Source organism: Otolemur garnettii, unplaced genomic scaffold, assembly GCF_000181295.1.
Source record: "Otolemur garnettii isolate 467f Iridium unplaced genomic scaffold, OtoGar3 scaffold00025, whole genome shotgun sequence".
Lineage (NCBI taxonomy): Eukaryota > Metazoa > Chordata > Mammalia > Primates > Galagidae > Otolemur > Otolemur garnettii.
Window position 1 is genome coordinate 18,048,089 of NW_003852420.1, and position 22,522 is coordinate 18,070,610.

General features: G+C 47.9%; 1 protein-coding gene across 6 annotated transcripts in view; it reads left to right on the forward strand.

Annotated features, from left to right (window-relative positions):
• The window catches only part of EPB41L1 (erythrocyte membrane protein band 4.1 like 1), a 114,286-nt gene that overhangs the window by 82,047 nt on the left and 9,717 nt on the right, over nucleotides 1-22,522 (forward strand). For 2 of the 6 annotated variants that reach the window (XM_023512190.1, XM_023512191.1), the window contains exons 14-20: nucleotides 10,088-10,498; nucleotides 12,448-12,552; nucleotides 13,679-13,759; nucleotides 18,496-18,582; nucleotides 19,367-19,450; nucleotides 21,400-21,480; nucleotides 21,811-21,927. In XM_023512190.1, coding sequence (XP_023367958.1) covers nucleotides 10,088-10,498; nucleotides 12,448-12,552; nucleotides 13,679-13,759; nucleotides 18,496-18,582; nucleotides 19,367-19,450; nucleotides 21,400-21,480; nucleotides 21,811-21,927 — 966 coding nt within the window. Of the gene's footprint in view, nucleotides 1-10,087; nucleotides 10,499-12,447; nucleotides 12,553-13,675; nucleotides 13,760-18,495; nucleotides 18,583-19,366; nucleotides 19,451-21,399; nucleotides 21,481-21,810; nucleotides 21,928-22,522 lie in introns of all 6 variants that reach the window. The other 4 variants (XM_023512189.1, XM_012804171.2, XM_012804172.2 and 1 more) reach the window with 4 other exon arrangements.

A 22,522-nucleotide genomic window follows, 5' to 3' on the forward strand; every position in this document is an offset into this window, starting at 1 on the left:
AAAAAAAAAAGAAAAAGAGATGAAGATAAAATTTGGGGAATTGCTGTTATTTATATTTGCAAGCTATTATTTTTAGTCCTTGCTAAATCTTGGCAATATTTACCCCAGTTTGTACTCAGGTGTTTTCTCTCTAGAGCTGTTGCTTACTGGTCTCAAACTCATTTGTGGTCTAGACTTCAACTGCCTGGTTTGAATTCTGGCTCTGTTGCTAGCTGAGCGACTCTAAACTTATTACTTAAGCTCTGTGAGTTGCATTAGGTAGAGATATTAAAAGTACCTACTTTGTAGGGATGTGAGATAACACAGGTGGAAGGATGAGAGTATCTCAATACTCAATGTGAGGCTCGGCAGCTATGGCTCAAGTGGCTAAGACGCCAGCCACATATACCTAAGGTGACGGGTTCGAATTCTGCCTGAGCCCGCCAAACAATAATGGCTGAAACCAACAACAACAACAAAAAAATAGCCAGGTGTTGTGGTGGGTGTCTGTGGTCCCAGCTACTTGGGAGGCTGAGGCAAGTTGCTTGAGCCCAGGAGTTGGAGGTTGCTGTGAGCTATGATGCCATGACACCCTACCCAGGGCGACAGCTTGAGGCTCTGTCTCAAAAAAAAAAAAAAAAAAACACTCAATGTGAGTTACTTATTGTTTCATTTTTAAAATCCTGGGACTTTTCTAAGTAGGTGGTTAACTTTGAATCAGAATCCTTTAAAAGTTGGAAGAACTCTTGGAAGCTGCTTGGAACCTTCATTTTGCAGATAGGGGCACTGAGACCCAGAAAGAGAATGGCCTTGTTCAGTTTAGCTCATAGAAGAAGAGTCAGAATCCAATTTTCTTGTGTCCTAGGCTACTGCATTTGCTATTAAATCACAGCTGCCTAGGAGCAAAACCAAATCATGTAAAGGCCAGGTATAGAGTCAATTGTGTGTGTGCTGTCCTCTAATGCTTTGAAAATTGGTGATGCAGCCATGATCTAGTTAGCAGAGCATTTGATTGAATCAGAACTACTCATAGCCTGAACCTGCTAGATAACAGAGGGCTTTGCCTGGTTTGGCATAAGCTCAGGGACAGCTACACTGTGGTGGCTCCCTGGCTGGTGCATCACAAAACTGGAGGGATGCTTTTGCGGCCTTTAAGGCTGGTGCCATGGAGGAAGGGCAAACCTCTGCATCTTCTGAGGATTTCTGTGGTCACCTATGGTACAATCAAGACCCTGGACTGGACCTCTGGTGCTGGTCTAGTGATCCAGTGAACAGCACCCTCTCCCATACCTACCTCCTGCCCTACAGAGTAGCCTCTAAACAGTCCTCATGGGAGCTAGGTCTTGGCTTGGCTGTGGGTCAGATTCCCAAGAGAGGGAAAGGATGAGTCCTGGTGGTCAGGGGTCTGGAGCTCTGGGTGTCTCAGAGCATCCTGGCTTGGGGTGTGCCCCACCTGCTGGTGATAGCTAGAACTACTAGAAGATGGGTCTCACTAAAAAGTAGTCTATTCCACCAGCCCCAGGCCCTCAGCCCCAAGAAGTATAGTCCACAGCTGGAAAGAATTACAGTCCAGGGGCTCACATTGGAGTGATGGGCCATTTCGAGCTGGCTTACAGGTCCCTGTGACATTTAGGTGGCCCTCGAAGATTCAGGAGATAGGAAAATGCTATAGACAAAGATTGACTAGACCCTTTCTGAGCCTCAGTCCACCTAGAGGGGAACCAAAATGCCATTCCATAAGGTTGTTGGGAAGGCAGAATGAAATCATGAATATAAAAGCACTTTGTCAGCTGGAAAGTGTTTAACAGGCCTGAGGGTATTGCTGATGGTAACAAGAATCCCTGATCCAAATATGGGTTTTGTGGGGGCTGTCCTACAGACATCCCATATTGTCCAGAATCCCTAACAGCTCTTTTATATATTGTTGGACCCTATCTTGGCCAAGGGGAAAACAGTGGGAACTTTAACTGTTCCCATGTGCCAAACCCAGGTTTTAGTTTCAAAGATAAATTTTTAAAAGGAGCTATGAAATCGTCTGGCTCCAAAAACTGGATGAGAGTGGGCAGGCTATGAGGGAAAGGCCCTTAGTACTGGCTAGCAGCTGACCATGGGCCTCCCTCCTCTAAATGGCTCAGAGGGCAGTCCCACTCTATGTCACCCATGGAGAGGCTCCTTCCTAAACTAATCCATAGATACGAAGATGTGACATTTATGAAGCTGGGCTATTTAAAGACTTTCTGTGTGTGTTTCTCCTGCTTTCTCTCTCTCTCCCTCTCTTCCTGTCTCTGTCTTTCCTTCCCTTCCTCCCTCTGTCTCTCCTTCCCTTCCTCCCTCTTTCCCTATCCTCTGGCCCTGGGCTTCCCCTGCAGTCCCAGAGGACCCAGGACACCTCTCAGCAGGATTTGGTACCTGAGTCTGGAGCAGCCGCAGGCTTGGAAGTGTTCACTCAGAAAAGCCTCGCAGCGTCTCCTGAGGTTACTGTCTTCACCTTCCTGTGTCTCTTCCTCCTGGGGCCTCCAAGAACCACTCTTTGTGGTCTTAAGAAAACCCTTTCTCTGGGGTGAGGGGAATGGACCAGATTCTGCCATACAGATGGGAGCAGGTAGCCCATGCTGTCCTCATGCTGTGACAAGCAAGCATCCTCATCCCGGGGATCCATAAAGGGCCAGCCTCTCCCTCATCCATTTTCTCAGGAGGGACAGGACTGCAACCATTATGGGAAGACAGAACAGCTGGAATCACCTCTGGCTTTGAAGGGGAGGCAGAAATGATCTCTGTCTCTGAGGCCCTGGTGAGGCAGGTGATGCTAGAGGCAGAGTCTGACTTTTAAGCCTGGGATCAGGGTGATAGTACCCAAATGCCTTCTGCCCTAAGGTCTTGTCTCTGTTCAGAAGCCTGGATAAGGTCCAGCAGTGGCTAGATAGGGCATACTATCCCATCCATACCCTCCCTCCATCCTCTCTAAACTCCCCTGGAGCTTGGGTCTTTCAGGGTCTCCATGCAGGCAAATGTGGACATCTTTCTCTAAGAAGTATATTTGGGGTTATGTAGATATTGGTTAGGCACATGTTCTAAATGAGGAAGGCTTTGCAACTATGCCCATGATGGCAGCATGTTGAGGGCTCCATGATGAGATCCTGGCTCAGCAGCAGGAGGCTATACTCTCCTTCCTGCTGGGATTTCATATACTGACAGGGTTGGAAGGTACTAACCAATCATCTGGGCAAAAATTTTTTCTCCCTGATACCTGACCCTCCTCTTTTGGCATTGTGTATGTATGAGGTCATACACGTTTCTCATTTATCAGAGAAAACTTTTGTAGCTGCTGCACATGTGAGAAAGACGTGAGTGTAATCACATTTCTACTCCGTGAGTTTTTTTTTCCTCAATGTAAAAATAAAAACAAAAATGTAAGTACTTTTTCCTGGGGAAAGTAACATAGAAGTCAGTAGCATCCCAAAGCTAGGGACATAGTGATGTCATGGAGCACAGAGATGCTGCTAGAACCAAGGACAGATGCCCATGCTGGGAGCTTCACACTCTTCACTTTTACTATTACTATTACTTCACACTCTTCACTATTATCCCTGCAAACTGTCCACCCAGCCTCTTCCTCAGTGGGCTCTCACTGTCCTTGACAGCAGTCTATTTTGTCCTTAGTCAACTATTGTGAAGTTTTTGTTTTGAATTAAAACCTACCCTTCTAAATCAGCTGTGGGCTTTGTTCTGTCTTGCGGCATCCAAAGATCTATTCTGCATCTCCACCAGGCCAGTACTTCAGAGAGCTAAACACCTCCCCTCCCCCTAAACATCCTTGCTATCTTTGCATTTTCTCCCAGGACCCGCTTTCTAGAGGGGTTCTCACACTTTCTAGAGGGGTTCTCACACTAAGTCTCTTTCTCCTATAAAGGATGGGGTCCAAAATGTGGACCACAGCTCCAGCTGGAGCCTGAGCAGCCTGAAGTCAGCAGTGCTGCCTAGTTAGAGAGTTCCTTCTTGCCTGTGTGGGAGCAGAAATGGCTCCACCTCTGCTGGCTTCTGTTGCATAGCTTCTCTGGTGCAGTGCCCCTACCACTGATGGCAGGGGCACTCTGAGCAAGGCACTGAAGGTCCCTTGGCTTTGGGGAGAGAAGGGCTGCAGGACTGCTGCAATCTGGGGCAACTCTTACATTATCCCGTCTTGTGAATCGCGTCAGAATGACTTTCAGACCAACTCCTAAGACCAGGGGTGATTCCACCAGTGCTTTGGTGCCAAGGAACTTTTGCTTTCTTTTTTTTTTTTTCTATCTCCTTTGTCTTTTCAGATTCCTACGTGCCTGTATTTTGCTTGTTAGAAACAGAACCCCTTCCTCCCCCACTGCTCACTCTGAGATCTTGCGCAAGTCCCCTCACCTCTGGAAGCTTCAGTTTCCCTTTTTAAAATAAGGATAACAATACATGCTTCACAGAATGGATTAAATTTAATAACTTAGCCAAAGGGCTGCATTGCTTGGCAAATAGTAACTAAATGCCTCTCCATGTTTCCCTTTTTCTTCTTGTAGAGTCTTTCTTTTCATTCTGAGCCAGCTCCTGCCCTACACACTCTTATCTCTAGCCTACTTGCTAGTTAGAATTGGAGCTGGAATGTTCCAGAAGGGGCTTCATTGACCAGCTTTGGCCATCATTGCTATGCTGATGAAGTCAGTATAAGCAGAAATGGAAGCAGCTAAAGGAACCTGCTTGCCAAGGAGATGAGAAAGGAGCCCTGGCTTCTGTATACTCTGGAAGCACTTCACTCTGGGACGATCCAGTAATCTGAAATAAAAGCTCAGAAACCTACTCCAGACTTCACCTGGACCTTCCCATTCCTTTGATCTCTCTTTCCCATTGGCAAGATTTTCCCTGATTCTTCCAGTGGTAGATTAGTCCCTTCTTACAGAGGGAAAAAGGTGCCCGGGGAGATTTTGCTAAGTGGAGTGGGAGAAAAGAGTTTACAGTGTTCTCTTGGTCCTTCAGAATTCTTCAGATATTACAGGCTCTGAAAGACTCCTCCCAGTAGGTTAGGACTAACAGATTCCCTGCCACATCTTAACCTAAAAGGACCCCAGGGTCATAGAAACCTTCCCCCTCCTATTGCTGAGAGCAGTTTTGGGGCACCTCTTAACATGGAGGTGGTCAGAGTAGAGTGGGGAAGGACATACTTCACAGAATTTGGAGTCAGAGGCCACATTCTAGGCTGCCTTTGCCAACACCTCGCTGTGTTGGGCAAGGGGCTTGTCTTCTCTGGGCCTCAGTTTCCAAATTTGTTTCAGGAGGGCTCTAGTCAGAGCAGGGATTTCACCAGAGGGTGCTGCCTCAGGGTATGAGGGCAGCTGGCACCCCCAGCTTCACTAGGAAGCTCTGTGTTGGTGTCCCATACTATACTTCCACTAACGTTTTCTGGGAAGAAAGTATTCTGTGACCACAGGAAGATTAAAAACCTAATGACCTTCCTGCTTTTATAATGATTCTAGAAGTCCATTCTGTTACTCCATCCTATGCATTGTTGGAAGAAGTCTTGGAGGAGGTAGAGGGCCATTTCACTGACAGCATGCTGTACTCTCGGTGCCTTTGACTCATGATGATGCTTAGCTCCTTAGATCTCACGTTCCCTTGATGCATCCTGGTCAGTCCTTTTCTACCCATTCTATCGTTTTTATTAGAATTCTCCAGGGGATGGGCTTTGGTATTTGTTTCTTTTGGATTAAACACTGCAATGGTCAAGCTGTTTAAGCCATTCTGGTGACTGGCACTAACCCAGCCATTTCAAATATTTGCTCCTAATCTGTTTTCTTCCCAGGAGCTCTTGTAGAAAGAAAGGACAGATTTCAGGCTGTGGCCTGTGGAACTCAGTGCTTCCCTTCAACTTGTGATCATAGTTGGTACTCATACTCCTAGGTGTGACATAAATCAGCAAAAACATCTCAGGCCTCAAAGTCAGGCGTCTTTTCTTGACTTTACTGTCAGCCAACTGTGACTTCGGGTGAGTTGCTGACCTTCTCTAGGCCTCAGTTTCCCTATTTACATAATAAGGATATTAGATTGGATGTCTTAAAGAGTTCTTTTGGCTCTAACATTCAAAGATGCTGTGTGATGTAAACTACTTTCCCCTCTGACAGTAGCAGTTGTATTAAAAGAGGAAGAGTCTTGGCCCATCTATGGATCTCCATTTCTCTGTGGTTAACATGAGGAGGGCTTGAGACCCCATTCCATTTGATTGAGTTGGGGGCAGTGTTTGAAGAGAGTCAATAATTGTCAAGTTCTGGAGAGAGTAGCTGTGATGAGAATAGCTGGCATTGTCATGCCTTCCTGTCCTCAGCCAGTTTTGGGGACATGCCATCCCAGAGTCAAACCTTCCAGTGGTAGATTAGTCCCTTCTTACAGAGGGAAAAAGTGGCCCATTCTCCCAGTGGCTGATATTTCATGTTAACTCTTCTTGCTCCAATTGAAACACAGGGTTCAGAGCATTGGGTATTTATAGAAAGAAAGTACACTAGGCCAGAAGAACTCTGTCTCCTAAAAGTGGCTCCCACGCAGCAGGAAGAAGGTGAGGCAGGCCTTGCTGATATCCTTGCTGATGGCAGACTCTCCAAGGTAGACGTTCTGGTGGACAAATTCAAAGTTGAAGTAGCCACGGAAGAAATGGTGGGAACCAGAAGAACAAATACCCAGCAGCGAGGGAGAATGATCGCAAGTCCTGAAGACTTTGAATCAGTGTGGGAAGAAAGCCCCTGGGTCAAGGGAGGCCCAAGAGGAGCTGCTCTGTCTGCAGGTGGCATATTGGCAGATAAATCTGTAGAGGGTACTGAGCTCAGGGTGGATACCAGGAAGGCAGCCATCAGGAACCGCTGCATCTCAGATGGCCAGCTGGAAAGCCGAGCAGAGCTAAAGAAGGGGCTGGAGGAACTCCAGACCTGTGGGGGACCCACTGCACCAGGGACCAGGCTAGCAGAGGTGGACATCCCCTCTCCAGCCTCAGACAAAGGAGGACTCCAGTCGTTTCTATTGGATCCAGCCCATGTAGAAGCCAGAGCTGACTCAAGTGATGAAACTGATACCTCCTTTGGAGAGAGGAGCTTCTATTTAAGCTATGGAGAGAAAGACCCAGAAGACCAAGCTCTCCCTCCGCCCCTAGAGGAGAGAGAAGAGCATCTAGATGCTCCTCCTGGGGATGAGACCAGACTAGAGCTGAATTCCTCAGACCCACGGAGTTCTGCCACAGCTTCCAGCAGGAACAGGGATGAAGCCCACACAGCTTCCTCAGAGGAAGGGGGAAAGCCACCCAAGAGTCATGAAAGACCAAAGGACCTGAAGAGACCCTCTCTGGGGCCGACATTTGCTGAGGACTGGGAAGAAGCCCAGTGGAGGGTAGAAGGGGAGTTTATCCACGAAACACCCAGTGCAACTAAAGAGGTAGAAGGCTCTGTGAGTGGAGATTTGCCAGGAAAGGCTGAGAAAAGTCTTGCAGCAGGATTGAAGAACCAGTCACTTGATAGAAGAGAGGTTGTGCATCCAAACACCCAGGCCTGCACCCTTCCGTGGACCATCCCTCCAAATGTCAGGAAGCCAGCCAAACCAGACAGAGGCAACCTCCTGTCCAAAGAGAGGGGAGTAGGTCACACCCAGACAGGAAGACCTGGGATGGAGGACCACAAGGCCTCAGCCTTTCCTCACATGGAGGTGATCATCCCCCTGCCAGCCTCTCCTGGTCACTTGGAGGCTTTGGAAGCTCTGGAGGAAACGTTTCCAAGCCTAGTGCCTCATGGGTCAGGGAAGCCTTCGGAGCTCAAGAATCCCCTTGGAGAACAGACCTCTGTATTTCTCAAACATGTCCATCTTCTTAGAGAGAGCCCAGAACCTAAGGACCGTATAGGGTTTATTGACACAGGAGGTGAGCGCAGGGTACCTCCCATCACCAGCAGAAAGCACAGAGTTGTCCTCGAAGATGCTGAGGGGGCCAAGCCCCTGGAGAAGCAAAAGGAGATGACCTGTTTCCAGGCCGGTGGCCAAGAGGGCTCCCTGGAAGATATTAGCAAGACCTCAGTGGCCAACAAAATTCGGATATTTGAGACCCAGGGAGCTGAAACTCGCAAAACAAGTCAGGGTGAAACAAGAGCCCTTTCAAATGAGCTGTCTTCAGAGCTCCCCATGGGACAGGTAGAGCAACAGCGAAATAAGCTTTTAGACCTGGGCTTTGTCCAACCCCAGCCCCCAGGGGACTTTACCAGCCCCAAAGCTACACATTCCCCAGGGATGCCTGTGGCTTCCAGACACTTCGGGGAGGGCATTTCCACTGCATCCTGCGAGGAAGGACACACAGAACTAGAGCTCATGTCCCCTGATTCAGGCTGTGAAACCACGCTGGAGGAAGCTACTGGGGTAACTGGCCATGTGAGCCCCCACCGCTGCCCGCTGCCCATGGGGGCTGGCTGCATGCTATGTAGTTCTTAGGAGCATGTTTCAGTCGCCCTCATCATTACTGCAATCAGAGGCTGCTTACCCATCCCTAAGAGTTCTTTTCCCCAAACAGGACTGCGTGTAGTTCAGGCCAAATGATGAGTTTATCTGCTTGACCTATCTTAGCTTGGCCACAAACAACCTCAGCTTTTGCTGTGACTTGGTGCCCAGAGAGTCACACGTTCCCTGTGGAGAAGGTAGCACCACTACCAGCAAATAACACATGAGCTTTGCCTTGCTGCTCCCACCTGCTGGGTTCCTACCTATCTTGCTTGGCTTGTCCAATGATCTTTCTTCATCCTGTCCCATCCCTGGTTCTCCTGCCTTGGGGAAGCTGACAGTCCAGAGGTTTCTATCATTCGCTTTTAGTTCCCTCTCAGTCCCAGTGCCAGATTTCTTTCTGCCTCCTTAAGACTAACTATTTTCTCTAATCCAGAACAAATCCGGAGATGCGGTCAGGGAAGAGAAGCACTTCACCAGCTTAGCAGCGAACACCCCTGGAAAGGGGGGGCGCCTGAAATTCGCCAGCCCCTCGGGCCCTCAGGTCTCTGCAGTCCCTCTGTGCCCTGATGACCCAGTCATCTTCACCCAGTCAGGGTGCAGCGCCGCCTTAGATTCCCACCTGCTCTGGCAGCACCTCTTGTGGCTGCTCAACTCTGGCTTGTCTGGAATGTATTCCTCACACCTCTCAGCCTTCCAGAAACTGGTTAAATGGAGGCTCCTTCAGCAAGTGAATCTCTAAGCTCACTGAAGCCATAGAAATCTGAAGCCACATTTTTAAAAAATATTTCGTGGGTGTTAGATTGGTCTTAAAAAAGAATGTCATGCACCAGCCAAAAATGTGTGTGGTGTTTAATCCCTGACAGGCCAGTTGAGAGGTATGTATGATGGACAACAAGAGTTGCTGGTTCCCCCAGGCACTGCCTTGGCCTTCTGTTGTCAATTACACTGATGAGGCAGAGCCTCCTCTCCATGACTTGCCTGTGGTCCACTCGTAGAGCTCAGGGTGGAACTGATGTAGCCCCCGGCTCCCAGGAAGCTGGTCCTCAAGGGACCCAACCCTGTATCCTTCCTCCCTCTATTTGATGCTTATCCCTCCCACGGAGACTCAGTGGAATTGACAAACTGTGTTGGCTTCCTCTTTGTTTCTCAAAGCTCTGGGCTCCAGCCTCTCTGCCTTCCCTTCCTGGGTTTTCCTGAATCCTCGGGTCTCCCTCTTGGGTTTCTGTTTCTCAATGCCCACCTGCACTGATGGGCCTGAGGTCCAGGCTTCTATCCCTGCTTTTCGCACAGTGCTGCTTCTGATAAGCTTCTAGATCCAAACTCTGGGTGGAGCCTCCTGTCCAGGGCTTACTGGCAGGGTGTTTGCTTTACACTTGCTTTGCCATCAGTGTGAGACCATCAGAAAGGAGCATCCCCGCTCTTGAGAAGTTTTGGATTTTTGTTTTGTTTTTTTAAAGTTTGTTGTGTTTTAAAAGAATCTTTCCTGGAAGTGTTTTTCATTTCCTGACCTGCTCTTCCATCAGGATGTCGACAGCTCCAAGATTTCTTCTGAATTCACCATCTTGATTTCTTTTTCTCTTTCTCTCTCCCTACCCCACATCCCTACTCCTTTGATTTTATCTGGCCATAGAGAGCAGGGCTGAGGGAGGGCTCGGAGGAGAAAGTCAAACCACCACGTCCCCGGGCCCCCGAGAGTGACACAGGAGATGAGGACCAGGACCAGGAGAGGGATGCGGTGTTCCTGAAGGACAACCACCTGGCCATTGAGCGCAAGTGTTCCAGCATCACGGTCAGCTCCACGTCCAGCCTGGAGGCTGAGGTGGACTTCACAGTTATTGGTGACTACCACGGCAGCGCCTTTGAAGACTTCTCCCGCAGCCTTCCTGAGCTCGACCGAGACAAAAGCGACTCAGAAACAGAAGGCCTGGTGTTCTCCCGGGACCTCAGCAAGGGGCCCCCCAGCCAGGATGATGAATCTGGGGGCGTTGAGGACAGCCCAGATCGAGGGGCCTGCTCCACCCCAGATATGCCCCAGTTTGAGGTATGGTGGAGCTTCATCGAGACCCAGCCCACTGGGCAGTGCATGCTCAGAAGGCCCTGGGCCACCTGTGAGAAGACTGCCAGCCGGCCTGCAGCCCGAAGCTCTGTCTCGTGTTGCATGACTGCCCCATGCAGAGCAGCATGGTTCTGCACTCGCATGTTTGCCTTGTCAGTTTACCCCTAACATGTGTTCCTTGGCGTTTTAACCTTGCGACCCCATCGCTTGCTAAGGTCAAGCGATGATGGACAGTCTGGTCTTACTTGACTCCTCCTCCCCTTGCCCATGTTGCATGGCACCTGCAGAGAGCATGTGTCTGTGAATTCTCAGGGGCTCCTGAAGCCTGGTCTGAAAGTTGAATGGTTTTTTCTGATCCTGGCTCATCTCCTAGGGGCCTGGGCTTCCTGAGGAAGGGGCAGCAGTTTAAATCCTTCTGGCCCTGGAGTCTCAGGGTGGCAATGGGGACTCCTGGAGAAGAGAAAATATGGCCACTGAGGAAGGACAGACTCTGTCTGGGCCTCTCCACTTTGTGGCCCTCCTCTACAGAGCTGCAAAGGGATCTTTCTAAGATGTGACACATCTCTGCCCACGTCATTTCTTTGCCCCCTCATCTCTTTTAGCCCTAGCCTCTCTCCCCACTTTTCAGGCATTGAAATATAAGCGTGTCATCTGGACTCTACTCTCTGGGTAGAAGGTTTTATTTCTCCCTTTCTGTGCCTTGCAAAACTATCAAGTTCAGGACAAAGTTCAGATGTCATTGCCCTAGCAAAGGGTTTCCTGACCACTCTGGGTGGAAATATTTCCTGCACACCCCCTTTATTCTGTAATGCTTCTGCTCCAGCATGACCCGGTGAGTGGCAGACAGGCCTGCTTTCCCGACAGGTGGCAGCTCCCCACCTGTCATATACTAGGTACTAACAAATGATTAGGTGAATAAATGGCTGGATTGCAGGGTTCTAACCCCCTATAAGAATCCCCCTCACCATCACCCCTCCAACCAGATGACAAGTTAGCTCTCATATGTTAACACCTATAGTGAGTGTGGTCATGAATTAGGCCCAGCGGAGGACTCTAGACTTCTAGAGTCAAGGCTGTAAACTGGTGGCCCCAGGCCAAATCTGGCCAACAGATGGATTTTCTTTGACTCTGGTTTAAAAATCAGGACATTGGATATAAAATCTAGGATTTTCTTATACTTTTTAAAAAACTCAGACAGTCACTCAGAGGCCATGGTCACAGCTGGGCAAACCTGAGTGGCATCCCACATGCTTTCCATTTCACCCCAGTCCTCAGGGAGCCTGCTTCACTCATGCACATCTCCTGCCTGGCCCTCTGGAAGCCTTAAGCACAGTGGTTCTCAACCTTCCTAATGCCGCGACCCTTTAATACAGTTCCTCATGTTGTAGTGACCCCCAACCATAAAATTGTGTTTGTTGCTACTTCATAACTGTAATTTTGCTACTGTTATGAATCATAATGTAAATATCCGATATGCAGGATGTATTTGCATTGATTGTGACATACAGGTTGAGAACCGCAGCTTAAGCATGTATGGCTCCTATTCTAAAAGAGTTCAGCTGAAGTAGTTGGGAGGTCATTGAAGTCTTCCAGGGTTCAGGCACTCATGTATGTAAGGGAAACACTTAGTGTGGGGCCTAGAACATAGTAAATTAATGGAATAGTTAATGTTCTCCTAATGGCAGCATGCAACTACCATGAATTTATATGGTATAGGGATGTGGGGCAGGCCCTCCTGGTGCTAATTCTGGCTCTCAGGCTGTTTATCTGTGATATAATACCATACCTCTTTCACCCTGACCTGCATGTCCTTTCAGACTTTTGGCCAGCTGTGGTGGTAGGAGATAACCTGATGACCCTACACCACAGTTGCCTGTGAACAGGAATCATGCTGGAGCTTGAGTTACGGAACATTCTCCCTCATCTCCCTACAGCCCGTGAAAACGGAAACCATGACTGTCAGCAGTCTGGCCATTAGAAAGAAGATTGAGCCAGAGGCTGTACTGCAGACCAGAGTCAGCACTGTGGATCACACACAGGTAACCTGCACCTTCCAATGTACTCTGAGCATAGGTATCCAGCATTTGGAGGTGGAGTCCCCACTGCTATGTCCAAGCCCGTTGGCCACCTTTCCCACCTTGGCTTTCCTAGAACCCTCATTCTAATCTTGATGTCTCTCTGAGCTGTGAGGGTCAGGGGTTGGAGCAGGTTCTTGTTCTAGACACACTATACCTCCTAAAGTCTCAATTTTCCCATTTATAAAAGTGAGAATGATCCTGAATCCCCCTTTTTCCTGGGAGTATTGGGAGGACTAATGGCTAGTAGATTAGGACCTTGGTTTTCAAACTGCTTGAAGGAGATCCACAATCTAGTAACCCTTACTGATATCAAAACAAAACAACAAAGAATGTGTTGACAATTATAATATTCAAACAGAACAAAATGAAATCTTTGTTAGGATATGTCCCAGAAAAAAATTTATGCAGATTCCAACACAGATACCTACATCTCTATATACTTAAAAAATTTACACAAAAGCAAGCATTCTCTTTTATACCTTACCTTTTTTAATTCTTTTTTTTAAAAAATAATTTTTTATACCGTACCTTTTTTAATTCCTTAACAATTTTTTCAACTCTTTGGGAGACCTGACCTAGGGCCAAAAATAAAGTTACCTGCAGTCACGAGCCTGTGCGATTTGGATACTAACCTGAGAATAAGAACAATAATAATAATTTGAAGGGCTTACTCCTTTTTGTCTAGACAGACCTACCTTACTCTACTTAGTCTCACTCAGAAGGTGAATCCTAATTTATTTTGCCATTTCCCATTGATGGGACCTGTGGTTGTTTTTGTCTAGTGATATTTCTTAGTGTACTTTTCAAAGTTTCTATCTAAAGAGTAACTTCCTAGGGATTACTGGGTCAAAGGTTGGATAGAATTTGTCTAGTCATCTAAGATTATTTTTTCTTTGTCAAATTAAATGGGTGAAATGAAATGGAAAGTCTGTGAGGCCCCTCTGTAATTTGATTTACACGTGGACCACCGTAGTAATGCCCACTCTCACAGCCTATCACTTTGTAACTGGAAATGCTGTGATGCTAGGTGACAGATGCCATGGGTGTATCTGGCTCTATCTCTAATGATACCTCCTCTGGCCAGCAGGTTGATGGGAGTGCCTCGGTGGGGAAGGAGTTCATAACTACCACCCCCTCCATCACCACAGAGACCATATCAACCACCATGGTAAGCAGAAACTGGAAGGCCTCGCTCTTGGACTGGTCCCTTTGCCTTTCTCAAAACAGCCAGATAATAAGCTAACCTTGCCTGGCTGCTTCAGGAAGTCCTCAGCTGCCCTCACTGCATTAGTCAGATGTTACTGTCTGGTACCTTAGTTGCACAGGACATACAGTCAGACCTCAGTTTTCCAAATAATGTAAGGGATGGAATCTTGGAGCCTCATTTATCTGGACCATCTCAGCCATGGGATGAGATGAGGGAGGGTGGGACTATTTGGTTATTGGCACACATGAATCTCATCTCATATCAAGATTCCACTGGTGTGGCTGAGCATGGTGGTGTATCCCTGTGGTCCCATCTACTTAGGAGGCCGAGGCAGAGGGATCACCTGGGCCTAAGAATTCAAGGTTACAGTAAAGCTATGATCATGCCACTCCACTCCAGTCTGGTGACAGAGAAAGACTCTGTCACTTAAAAAATAAAAAAAATTAAGATCCTACTGGCAAATCTCACCTCTAGTCTGAACTCTGTGCCTGAGAGTTCCTGTTGGCCCATCCTGGTGGCTGTACATTTTCTCGAGTCTTGGACCACTTCCTTGCCTTGGTCAGAAGATGGCGTGCAGTGAACTTGAATTGGAAACTCAGAATTTTGGGCCACCTCCTGAGGGATCTTGTGTTTCTGCTACCCATTTGCTGACTGACCCATGAAGGATAGTCCTTGGCCCCAGGTGTTCTCATCTGTATAATGCCAATAATCCTCATTCTGCAGTTTTCTAAGAGACTCCAATAACATTAAATCCTTTAATGATGAAACAGATCAGAGAGTATTCGGCACATAGCTTATGGTTCTAGGCAGTGTGCTGAGAGTTTGGAATGGATTATCTCACTGGGTCTTCACAGAGACTGTGAGGTAGATGCTCTTTCTTCTACATCCTTTATAGATGAGGAAACTGAAGTTCAGAGAGGTAAAGTGGCTTACCCAAGGTCACATAACCAATAAGTGGTAGTGCCAGGTTAATCCTAGGCACTCTGACACCAGAAGCCACACTTTCACCCCAACCACTCTACTCTGCTGCCTTCTCCTGACCATTATGGACACTGGCCACATGGGGCTGGGGCTGAGCCAGATTGTTCTTGAACTGCTAAGAAATTGTTTTCAAATGCTTTCTCTTGCCAAACGCCTGAAGGGGGGACTACCCAGCAGGTAGGTTTTGAATAAATGGAGAGTTTGAGATCAGTAAACCCAAAGTGGTCACCAGCTTGCACACTTTTCCCTGGTCACTCAGCTCCTCCTCTCCTACAGCCCGTCACCACGTATCATTGGGATGCTTGTAAGGCTAATTTAAATTCATCCTTCTGGTGAGCAAACAATTACACCATTCATTTATCCATCCATCCATCCATCCATTCATCCATCCATTCATCCATTTGTTCCAAAAATATTTATTAGTCTCTACTCTTCTTGGAATGGGGATACAGAGTTAAAGAAAATATACTTCCTGCTAGGATTCATTCATTCAAATTATCATTGTGAGCACCTTTCATGTGCTGCACCCCCGTATTTAGGTTCCGGGCACACAGTGGTGAACAAGGCCCAGCTCTCCTACTTCTTGGCTGGATGACCTTGGGCAAGTTACATGAACCTCTCCAAGCCTCAGTTTCTACTTCTGTAAAATGGGATGGGAGTAGAGGGCAATAATAGCACATACCTCCGAGGGTTGATGTGAGGATGAACTGAAGGATCTGTGTTCTCTACTGAGAATACTTCCTGGCACATAATAAGTGGTCTGTAGATGTGAGCTTCTGTTATCTCTTTCCTTCCTTCATGGATCAGTGTAATAATGCTATCCTAGAGGCCATGGGATGACACCTCTGCGGGGAGGAGCTGGGGAAGGCATTATTGTAGGGTAAGTTAAGATGTAGGCCTTGGGGGGAGGGATTCTAGACAGTGGGAGGAGCAGGTACAGGCAGGGAAGTACTGGACCATAGACAAGTGGTCACAGAAGCCAGGTGTCAGGTGGGTGCAGGAGGAATAGGGGCAAAAGAGGCTGGAAAGGAAGGCTGAGCCAGACCTTGAAAGGCCCCCAATGTCAATCTTCCAAGTTCAATCTTCATCCTGCAGACAATGGGGAATCACTTAAATTTTTACAATAGGAGCATGATGTCATCAAATCTATGTTTCTGTGTTTTAGAAAGGTAATTCTAGCAACTTGTGTGGAGCAGGGACTGGAGCAAAAGTTCCTACCTCCCCCTCTCCCCTTTCTCCTTCCTTCCTTCAACATGTATTTATTGAATACCTACAATGTGTGAAGTTCTGTGGCAGGCACAGTGCTGAAGAAGACAGAGGCATTCCTGAGCTCTGGGGCCCATAGGGCCCATGAGCCACTGGGAGATAGGGAGAGAAGGCAGAGAACCAGCTTAGAGGCCAGTGCCCAGGCAGAGGTGGGCTGGAGTGTAAGGAGGTGGATGCTGAGGAGGGGTGAGGGTTAAGGGATGCCTGGAGGGAGGAAAGTACAGATTTAGTCATCGGTAGAATATTCAGGGGACAGGAGGAGGAAAGATGGGTTGGTGATGACGCCCAGTAGCCAGCAGTTCTCAAAGTATGGTCCCAGGAACTTGTTAGCAAGGCATATTCTTGGACCTCACTCTTGACCTATTGACTCAAAGACTCTGGAGTGAGGCCCAGCAGTCTGTGTTTTCACAAGACCCCCTGGTAATGACCTTCAAATTCGAGAACTGATGTAAACAGAGAGCACTAGAGCAGGGGTGTCCAGCCTGACCCATGGGCCACATGCTGATTTTGTGAGAACTTTTTTTGCTTATCTATGGTGTTAGATATCACGAAAAATATGCACAGACCTTTTTTTTGTTTTGTTTTTGTTTTTTGCTAATAAGCTTTCATTTGTGTTTGTGTATTTAATGTGTGGCCTGGGACAACTCTTACCCTTCCAGTGTAGGGCAGAAAAGAAAAAAAAGGTTGAACACACCTGCACTAGAGGAAAATGCTCTTTAGTGCAGCAAATTCCATTTGAAATGAACTAAGTCTGAGGTGTCTGTGGGACATTCCCAGAAGAAGATGTCTAGGAGACAATTGTTTTAAAGGTTTGAAATCCTGTGCATTATAGAATGTTTTTTAAAAAAGAAAAACAGTTTGAAAAGACCTGGGCTATAGATGAAGGAATAGGGGACCTGGGCCTCAGCGTGATTCAGCAGAAGCTCTGGAGTGGCTGAGGTGGCCCAGAGAGTGGTGGCAAGCAAGAAGAACTTCAGTGTGGAGGAGGTGAGGTGAGATGTTTACCTTGACCAAAAAGAGGAACTGCCTATCCTTGAGACTGGAGAGGGAACTGGCTCAAGATACAGGAGAGGCGAGGAAGAGCAGATGGTGTCTTGTTTTGAATGACCTGTGTCCCCAGTAGTGGCCTCTGTTTTAGTGTAAAAGTGGAGGCATGGCTTTGCCCTGGGAAAGGCAGCAATGAGAGAATAAGAGGCTTTAGGGAAGAATGGTCCAGCATGACTCTAGGATTCAAAGGGGCTAGTAGCCATTTACTAAGCCAAGAGAGAGGAAGCATGGAACCTGGAAGCTGCCCTTTGAAGGTCTGCTTGCTGGGCCACGTTCTGGACTGTAGGTGCATCTGAGAACAGGCCTTGTGGTGCAGTGCCAAGCACCAGGTCGCTGAAAGTCCCAGATGGAGACAGGCATGGAGAGAGGCAGGGGAAAGGTAGCAGAGTTCTGTCCTCACCTGCTCTTTGGTAGGCAGGGTTTCAGATCTAGTGCTATGCACAGGTCAGTCTCCCGAGGAGCTGCAGAATGGACAAAATCCTGGGTCCCTGCACAGGCAAGGTTGAGTCTGGGATAGTGCAGAAAATGAGAGGTAAAAGCAGGTAGCTGGTCCCCTGGCCAGATGTGTGAACAATTCTAGGAAGATCCAACAGTTAGAACCCAAGGTGAGACCAGGAGAACTGGCTTAAGAATAAGAATTCCATGGGCAGAGTGGTGCAGAAAGTACATGTTGGACTTGGTGCCTAACCACCTAAAGTTCAATTCCAGCTCTATCACTGACTGGCTGGGGAACTTGAACAAGCAAATTAACATTCTCTTGCCCTCCACTTTCTTATCTGTGAAAGAGGAATATTAAAAACTATTTCCTACAGGTGTTGTGAAGATTAACTGAGATAATGCATGTGACATCCTTAGTATAATGCCTACCCGTGGCAAGTACTCAGAAAATAGCCATTACTATTATATTCCAAATAGACAACTAATGGTCCTAGATTTATCCTACAAATTTAGTTTACAAAGCCCTTTCTTCTCTGTTAGCCTCATAAGGCCTCTGTATGTGTGAGGCAGGGTCTATTTTTATAGATGCATCCATGAGCCCCGTAAAGAAGTGGCTCGGCTCCAAGTCTCATGGTTTGAAGGTGGCAGGGCCAGGATGTGAGTCTGAATCTCTCAACTTCTTTGTGAGCACTTCTGGAGACAGTCCCACATTTTGTTCACCACAGTGTCCCTCACACCAGACACTCCCCAAATGTTTGTTGAATGAGCAAGTGTGCGAGTGAGTGACCGAGCAAGCGAGCAAGGGATGAATGAGAGGAGACTGAACTGAATAATGCCTTCAGTTCTTTGCTTCCACTGTTGCTGCTCTACCTTGTGGCCATGAGAGCTACATGGCCACATGCTCTGGCCATCCTGGGGGTCTGCCCACCCGAGACCTGGCCATCTGAGCACTATTGTTTCCCCAGGAGAACAGTCTCAAGTCCGGGAAGGGGGCAGCTGCCATGATCCCAGGCCCACAGACGGTGGCCACGGAAATCCGTTCTCTTTCTCCGGTAAGTGGGCAAGGCCAGCTCAGGCTAGGGGACTCCAAGCTGAGAAAGTGGGCATGGACCCATGCCTGGCCATCAGCAAGTGAGCATTGAGCTCAGAAGATGCCCTTTTAAGTTCCGAGGCAAGAAATTGGGCCATTTTTGGATGCCCACAGAGTCTCACCAGTTGTCCTCCTCCCTCCCCCTCACATGTAAACAGAGCACTGACAGTGCGAGGGTGAAGCAGCCCCTCACCTTGGTGGCACCTTTGATGGCTCTTTTGCATCTGCTGTCCTTATTGACCAGGAAGAGCAATGGGCTAGGAGTCCAGAGGCTTGGATTCTGGACCTGGCTCTCTTAGTGGCTATCCCAAAGTCTGTTACTGTGAGATCTATTCCAGCTCTTTCATTCTCTAAGTCTGATTTTCTAATCATCTAGCCCTGGAGAAAGCATGTTCCTGGCTATGACAGGATGAGGTATTGGGAGGGCTCTGTTTCCATCTTGGACCCCTCTGTGTATTCTTCTAAGATTCCAGGATCTTTAAATTTTAGGGTGTTGTTAGGATTCTGGGCCTCAGGAATCATGGGATCTAGGAATCTTAGATTCCAGGGTTTGAGAATATTATGGGTATAGATTTTGAAGATTCTAGTATTCTTGAATTCTTAATGGTTCAAAGCATCTTGGCTTCAAAACATCACTTTCCTGGGGCCCCTGCCAGGGTCCTTTGGTCTACCCCACCCCAGCCTCTCCCCTGCAGAGCCCAGTGTCCTTACCTGACATTGGGGTGGGGGGTGGTTATATTCTGCAGATCATCGGGAAAGATGTCCTCACCAGCACCTACGGCGCCACTGCGGAAACCCTCTCAACCTCCACCACCACCCATGTTACCAAAGTGAGTAGCAGCAGGGCGCCCCATGCCCCAGCTGGGCTGTAGGCACAGAGGTCATTATTGTTGCTCTGTTTTGGCTTCTCAGTTTGTAATGCAGGCAAAGAAGATGTGTAGTGTCACCAGTTTCTGGAATGCTATGCACTTTGTCCTATGTCACATGTCGTCCTAAGCACAGGCCTTTTCCATACAACATTGACAGCCAGACTGGGGGGACGAGACCCTTTCCTTTGAAGTAATTGTGAACCATGGCATTTGCGCCTTATAGACTTTTAGGGCTAGAGGAATTTAGAGGGGATGATGTACAGGAGGCTCCACAGGAGTCAGGAAGCTTTTCCTAGAAAAAAAAAAAAATAGGATTTGAGCAGGGTCTTAGGAAGCCAGGTAGGACTTCAGAGGGAGGAGAAGACAAATGCAGATGTTCTAAGCAGAGCAGAAGACAGGAGCAGAAACTGCGTGTTTGCTTATTCTTTTGTTTATTGAGCAAATGTTAGTAAGCGTCAGCTTTATGCTAGCTTGAGGCAGCCATAAGTTTGGGGGAAGTGAGAAACACTAGAGTATGTAATGGAGAAATTCAGTTGCACTGGGGGAAAGGGGAAATAGAATATAGAACACACAAGGCTAATACCAGGACACATTTGATTGTGGAGAATCTGAGTCTCAAGGGAAATTGGAAAGCCATGAAGGTTTTTAAATTAGTAAATGACCCAGTGAAAGTAGGTTTAAGGAGAGCATATTAGGTCTACCCAGAGGTGCAGATGGGAGAAAAGAGGGAGAGGTGTGGTGAGTGACTGGGGAGAAGGTCTGGACCAGGACGGGACTTGGAGTAGGGAGGGAAGAGAAAAGGCTAGAAGAGGGAGGCCTTCCTGAGAGCATCAGCCTGACTCAGCCCATGAGGACAAGGGGTGAGAGGCAGGCTGGTTGACAAGTGCAAGCCTGAGTGGGTAGGAGGAAGGCAGGGGGGGCAGCAAGGGTTAGAAGCCTGAAGGAGCCAGGTTGAGCCTGGGTGAGTTGGCGGTTCTGATGAGCCATCAGAGAAGTATGGTCAGCAGCACCAGCCCTTTGTGCACACAGACTCTGTCCCAGCCCCTACCCACTCCTCTACAGGGCTCAGTACTTTTTTGTATTCCCACAAAGAACCCCCTCTCACAGAAGCATTAGTGAATAATTTGACTTCTCTGAAAGCTCTTTGGGGAGGAGGTTTTACATTACATGCCACACAACATACAGCTCAGAAAGCTCTTCCCAAAATCCCTCCTGGCCTGCCAACTGGGAGCCCTCTTCTCTTTCTGTCCACTCTTAACCCCAGCTAGGATTTCCTGCAGCCACCACCCTCCTTTAACATGCCAAACAATGAGGTCCTGCCTTGGCTTCTAAATTCATCCAATCCCCCCACCTTCAGAAAACCTTGGAGATCATAAGTATCATCAATGCAATTTTCTCTTGTAGTGTCGTTCTGAGTCATTTAAGATAGAACTTTGTCACCATTCACATTTCATTCATGTGTTCATTTGACAAATCTGCATTCAGCATCACCCTGGTCAGAATGGGCAAGGGAGTTGGGGAGGAAGGGATACAGAGATGAACAAATACAGACAGGCCCTGCCCTCAAGAGCTCACAGCCTGGTGAGCCGAGCAAGGACTGTACACATGTAAGGGTCAGCACCAGGCAGAAGGCCCAGAACTGTGAGGCTGGAAGCAGAACGTTGCCAGCCAGAGCCAGGGAGCTGGGCTTGGAAGACCTAGATGGAGCAGCTGAGTAATTGGGGGAGTAGCAGCAACCAGGCAAGATCTGCAGTTTGATATCCCAAAATTAGAAGAGGAAAAAACCAAGGAAGTCAGGAGAGAAGAGTAACTGCTGGTTCTTAGCCTTGCCCTTGAGCAAGACTTTGGGTAGGTGCCCTGTTGTGGCCTGTGTCACCCAAGAGTGACCTCATCTCCCTCTCCCTCCACAGACTGTGAAAGGAGGATTTTCTGAGACGAGGATTGAGAAGCGAATCATCATTACTGGGGACGAAGATGTCGATCAAGACCAGGTATGGGGGTAGAGAACATTATTCCCAGTGGCACCACCCAGTCCCCAATCCTTCGTATATTCTGTTACTTGTGGATAGTTAACTTATGGGCAGAGAAGGTGTCCACTTCTTGCTAACCCTGTTCAGATAAGAACCCCTCAAAGAAGGGGCATTGAATGGGAGCCAGAAAGATCCAGAAGACCCGAGCTCTAGTCTCTCCCTTTAACTATTTTACTTTGCTCCTCCCCGGGCCTCAGTTTCCCCAGCTGTGCACTAATGGGCCTGTGGTTCTCCATAGTCTCTCCCATATTTGATATTTGTGGTTCCTCACTTTTTGTTCTTTTCCACCAGGCACTGGCTCTGGCCATCAAGGAGGCCAAATTGCAGCATCCAGATATGCTGGTAACCAAAGCTGTTGTATACAGAGAAACAGACCCATCCCCGGAGGAGAGGGACAAGAAGCCACAGGTAAGGCTTCTAAGTTCAGCAGCCATGGCAGGGGAGGAAGAAGCAGTAGAAAGACCCTCTGAGGGTCATTGCCATCTGAGAAGCCAAGTGGTTAGATCCCCAGTGAAGCTTTAACCCTTGTCTTCCTGAATTGTGACTCAGGGGAGAGAGAGGTAGCTCCACCAGATACAAGTCACTGGGCAGGGGAAGGAAGACTGGTTCCTTGGTTTCTTGTGGTTTCAGGCCCCAGACCCAGAAAATAAATACTGAAGTGGTGAGAAAAAGGAGAAAGGATTAACAGCAAGTTTTAAGCTGGGACAGATGGAAGCACTCATGATCTTATTGGCTATTGCATACAAACTAGAAGACAGAAGCAGTCCTACTAGTCCCAATGCCACATTCCTGTCCCTGAGTTTCTGTCTCTATCATAGTCACCGGATGTTGCCAAGGGGGTGTGATGACCAGAGTCCTTCTCTCTTTTTTTTTTTAAATTGAATTGTAACTATGTACATTAATGCACTTCTGGGGTACAGTGTGGGGTTTTCACATGCAATCCGAAATACTTCCATCAAACTGGTCAACAGAGCCTTCATGTCATTTTCTCAGTTATTGTTTT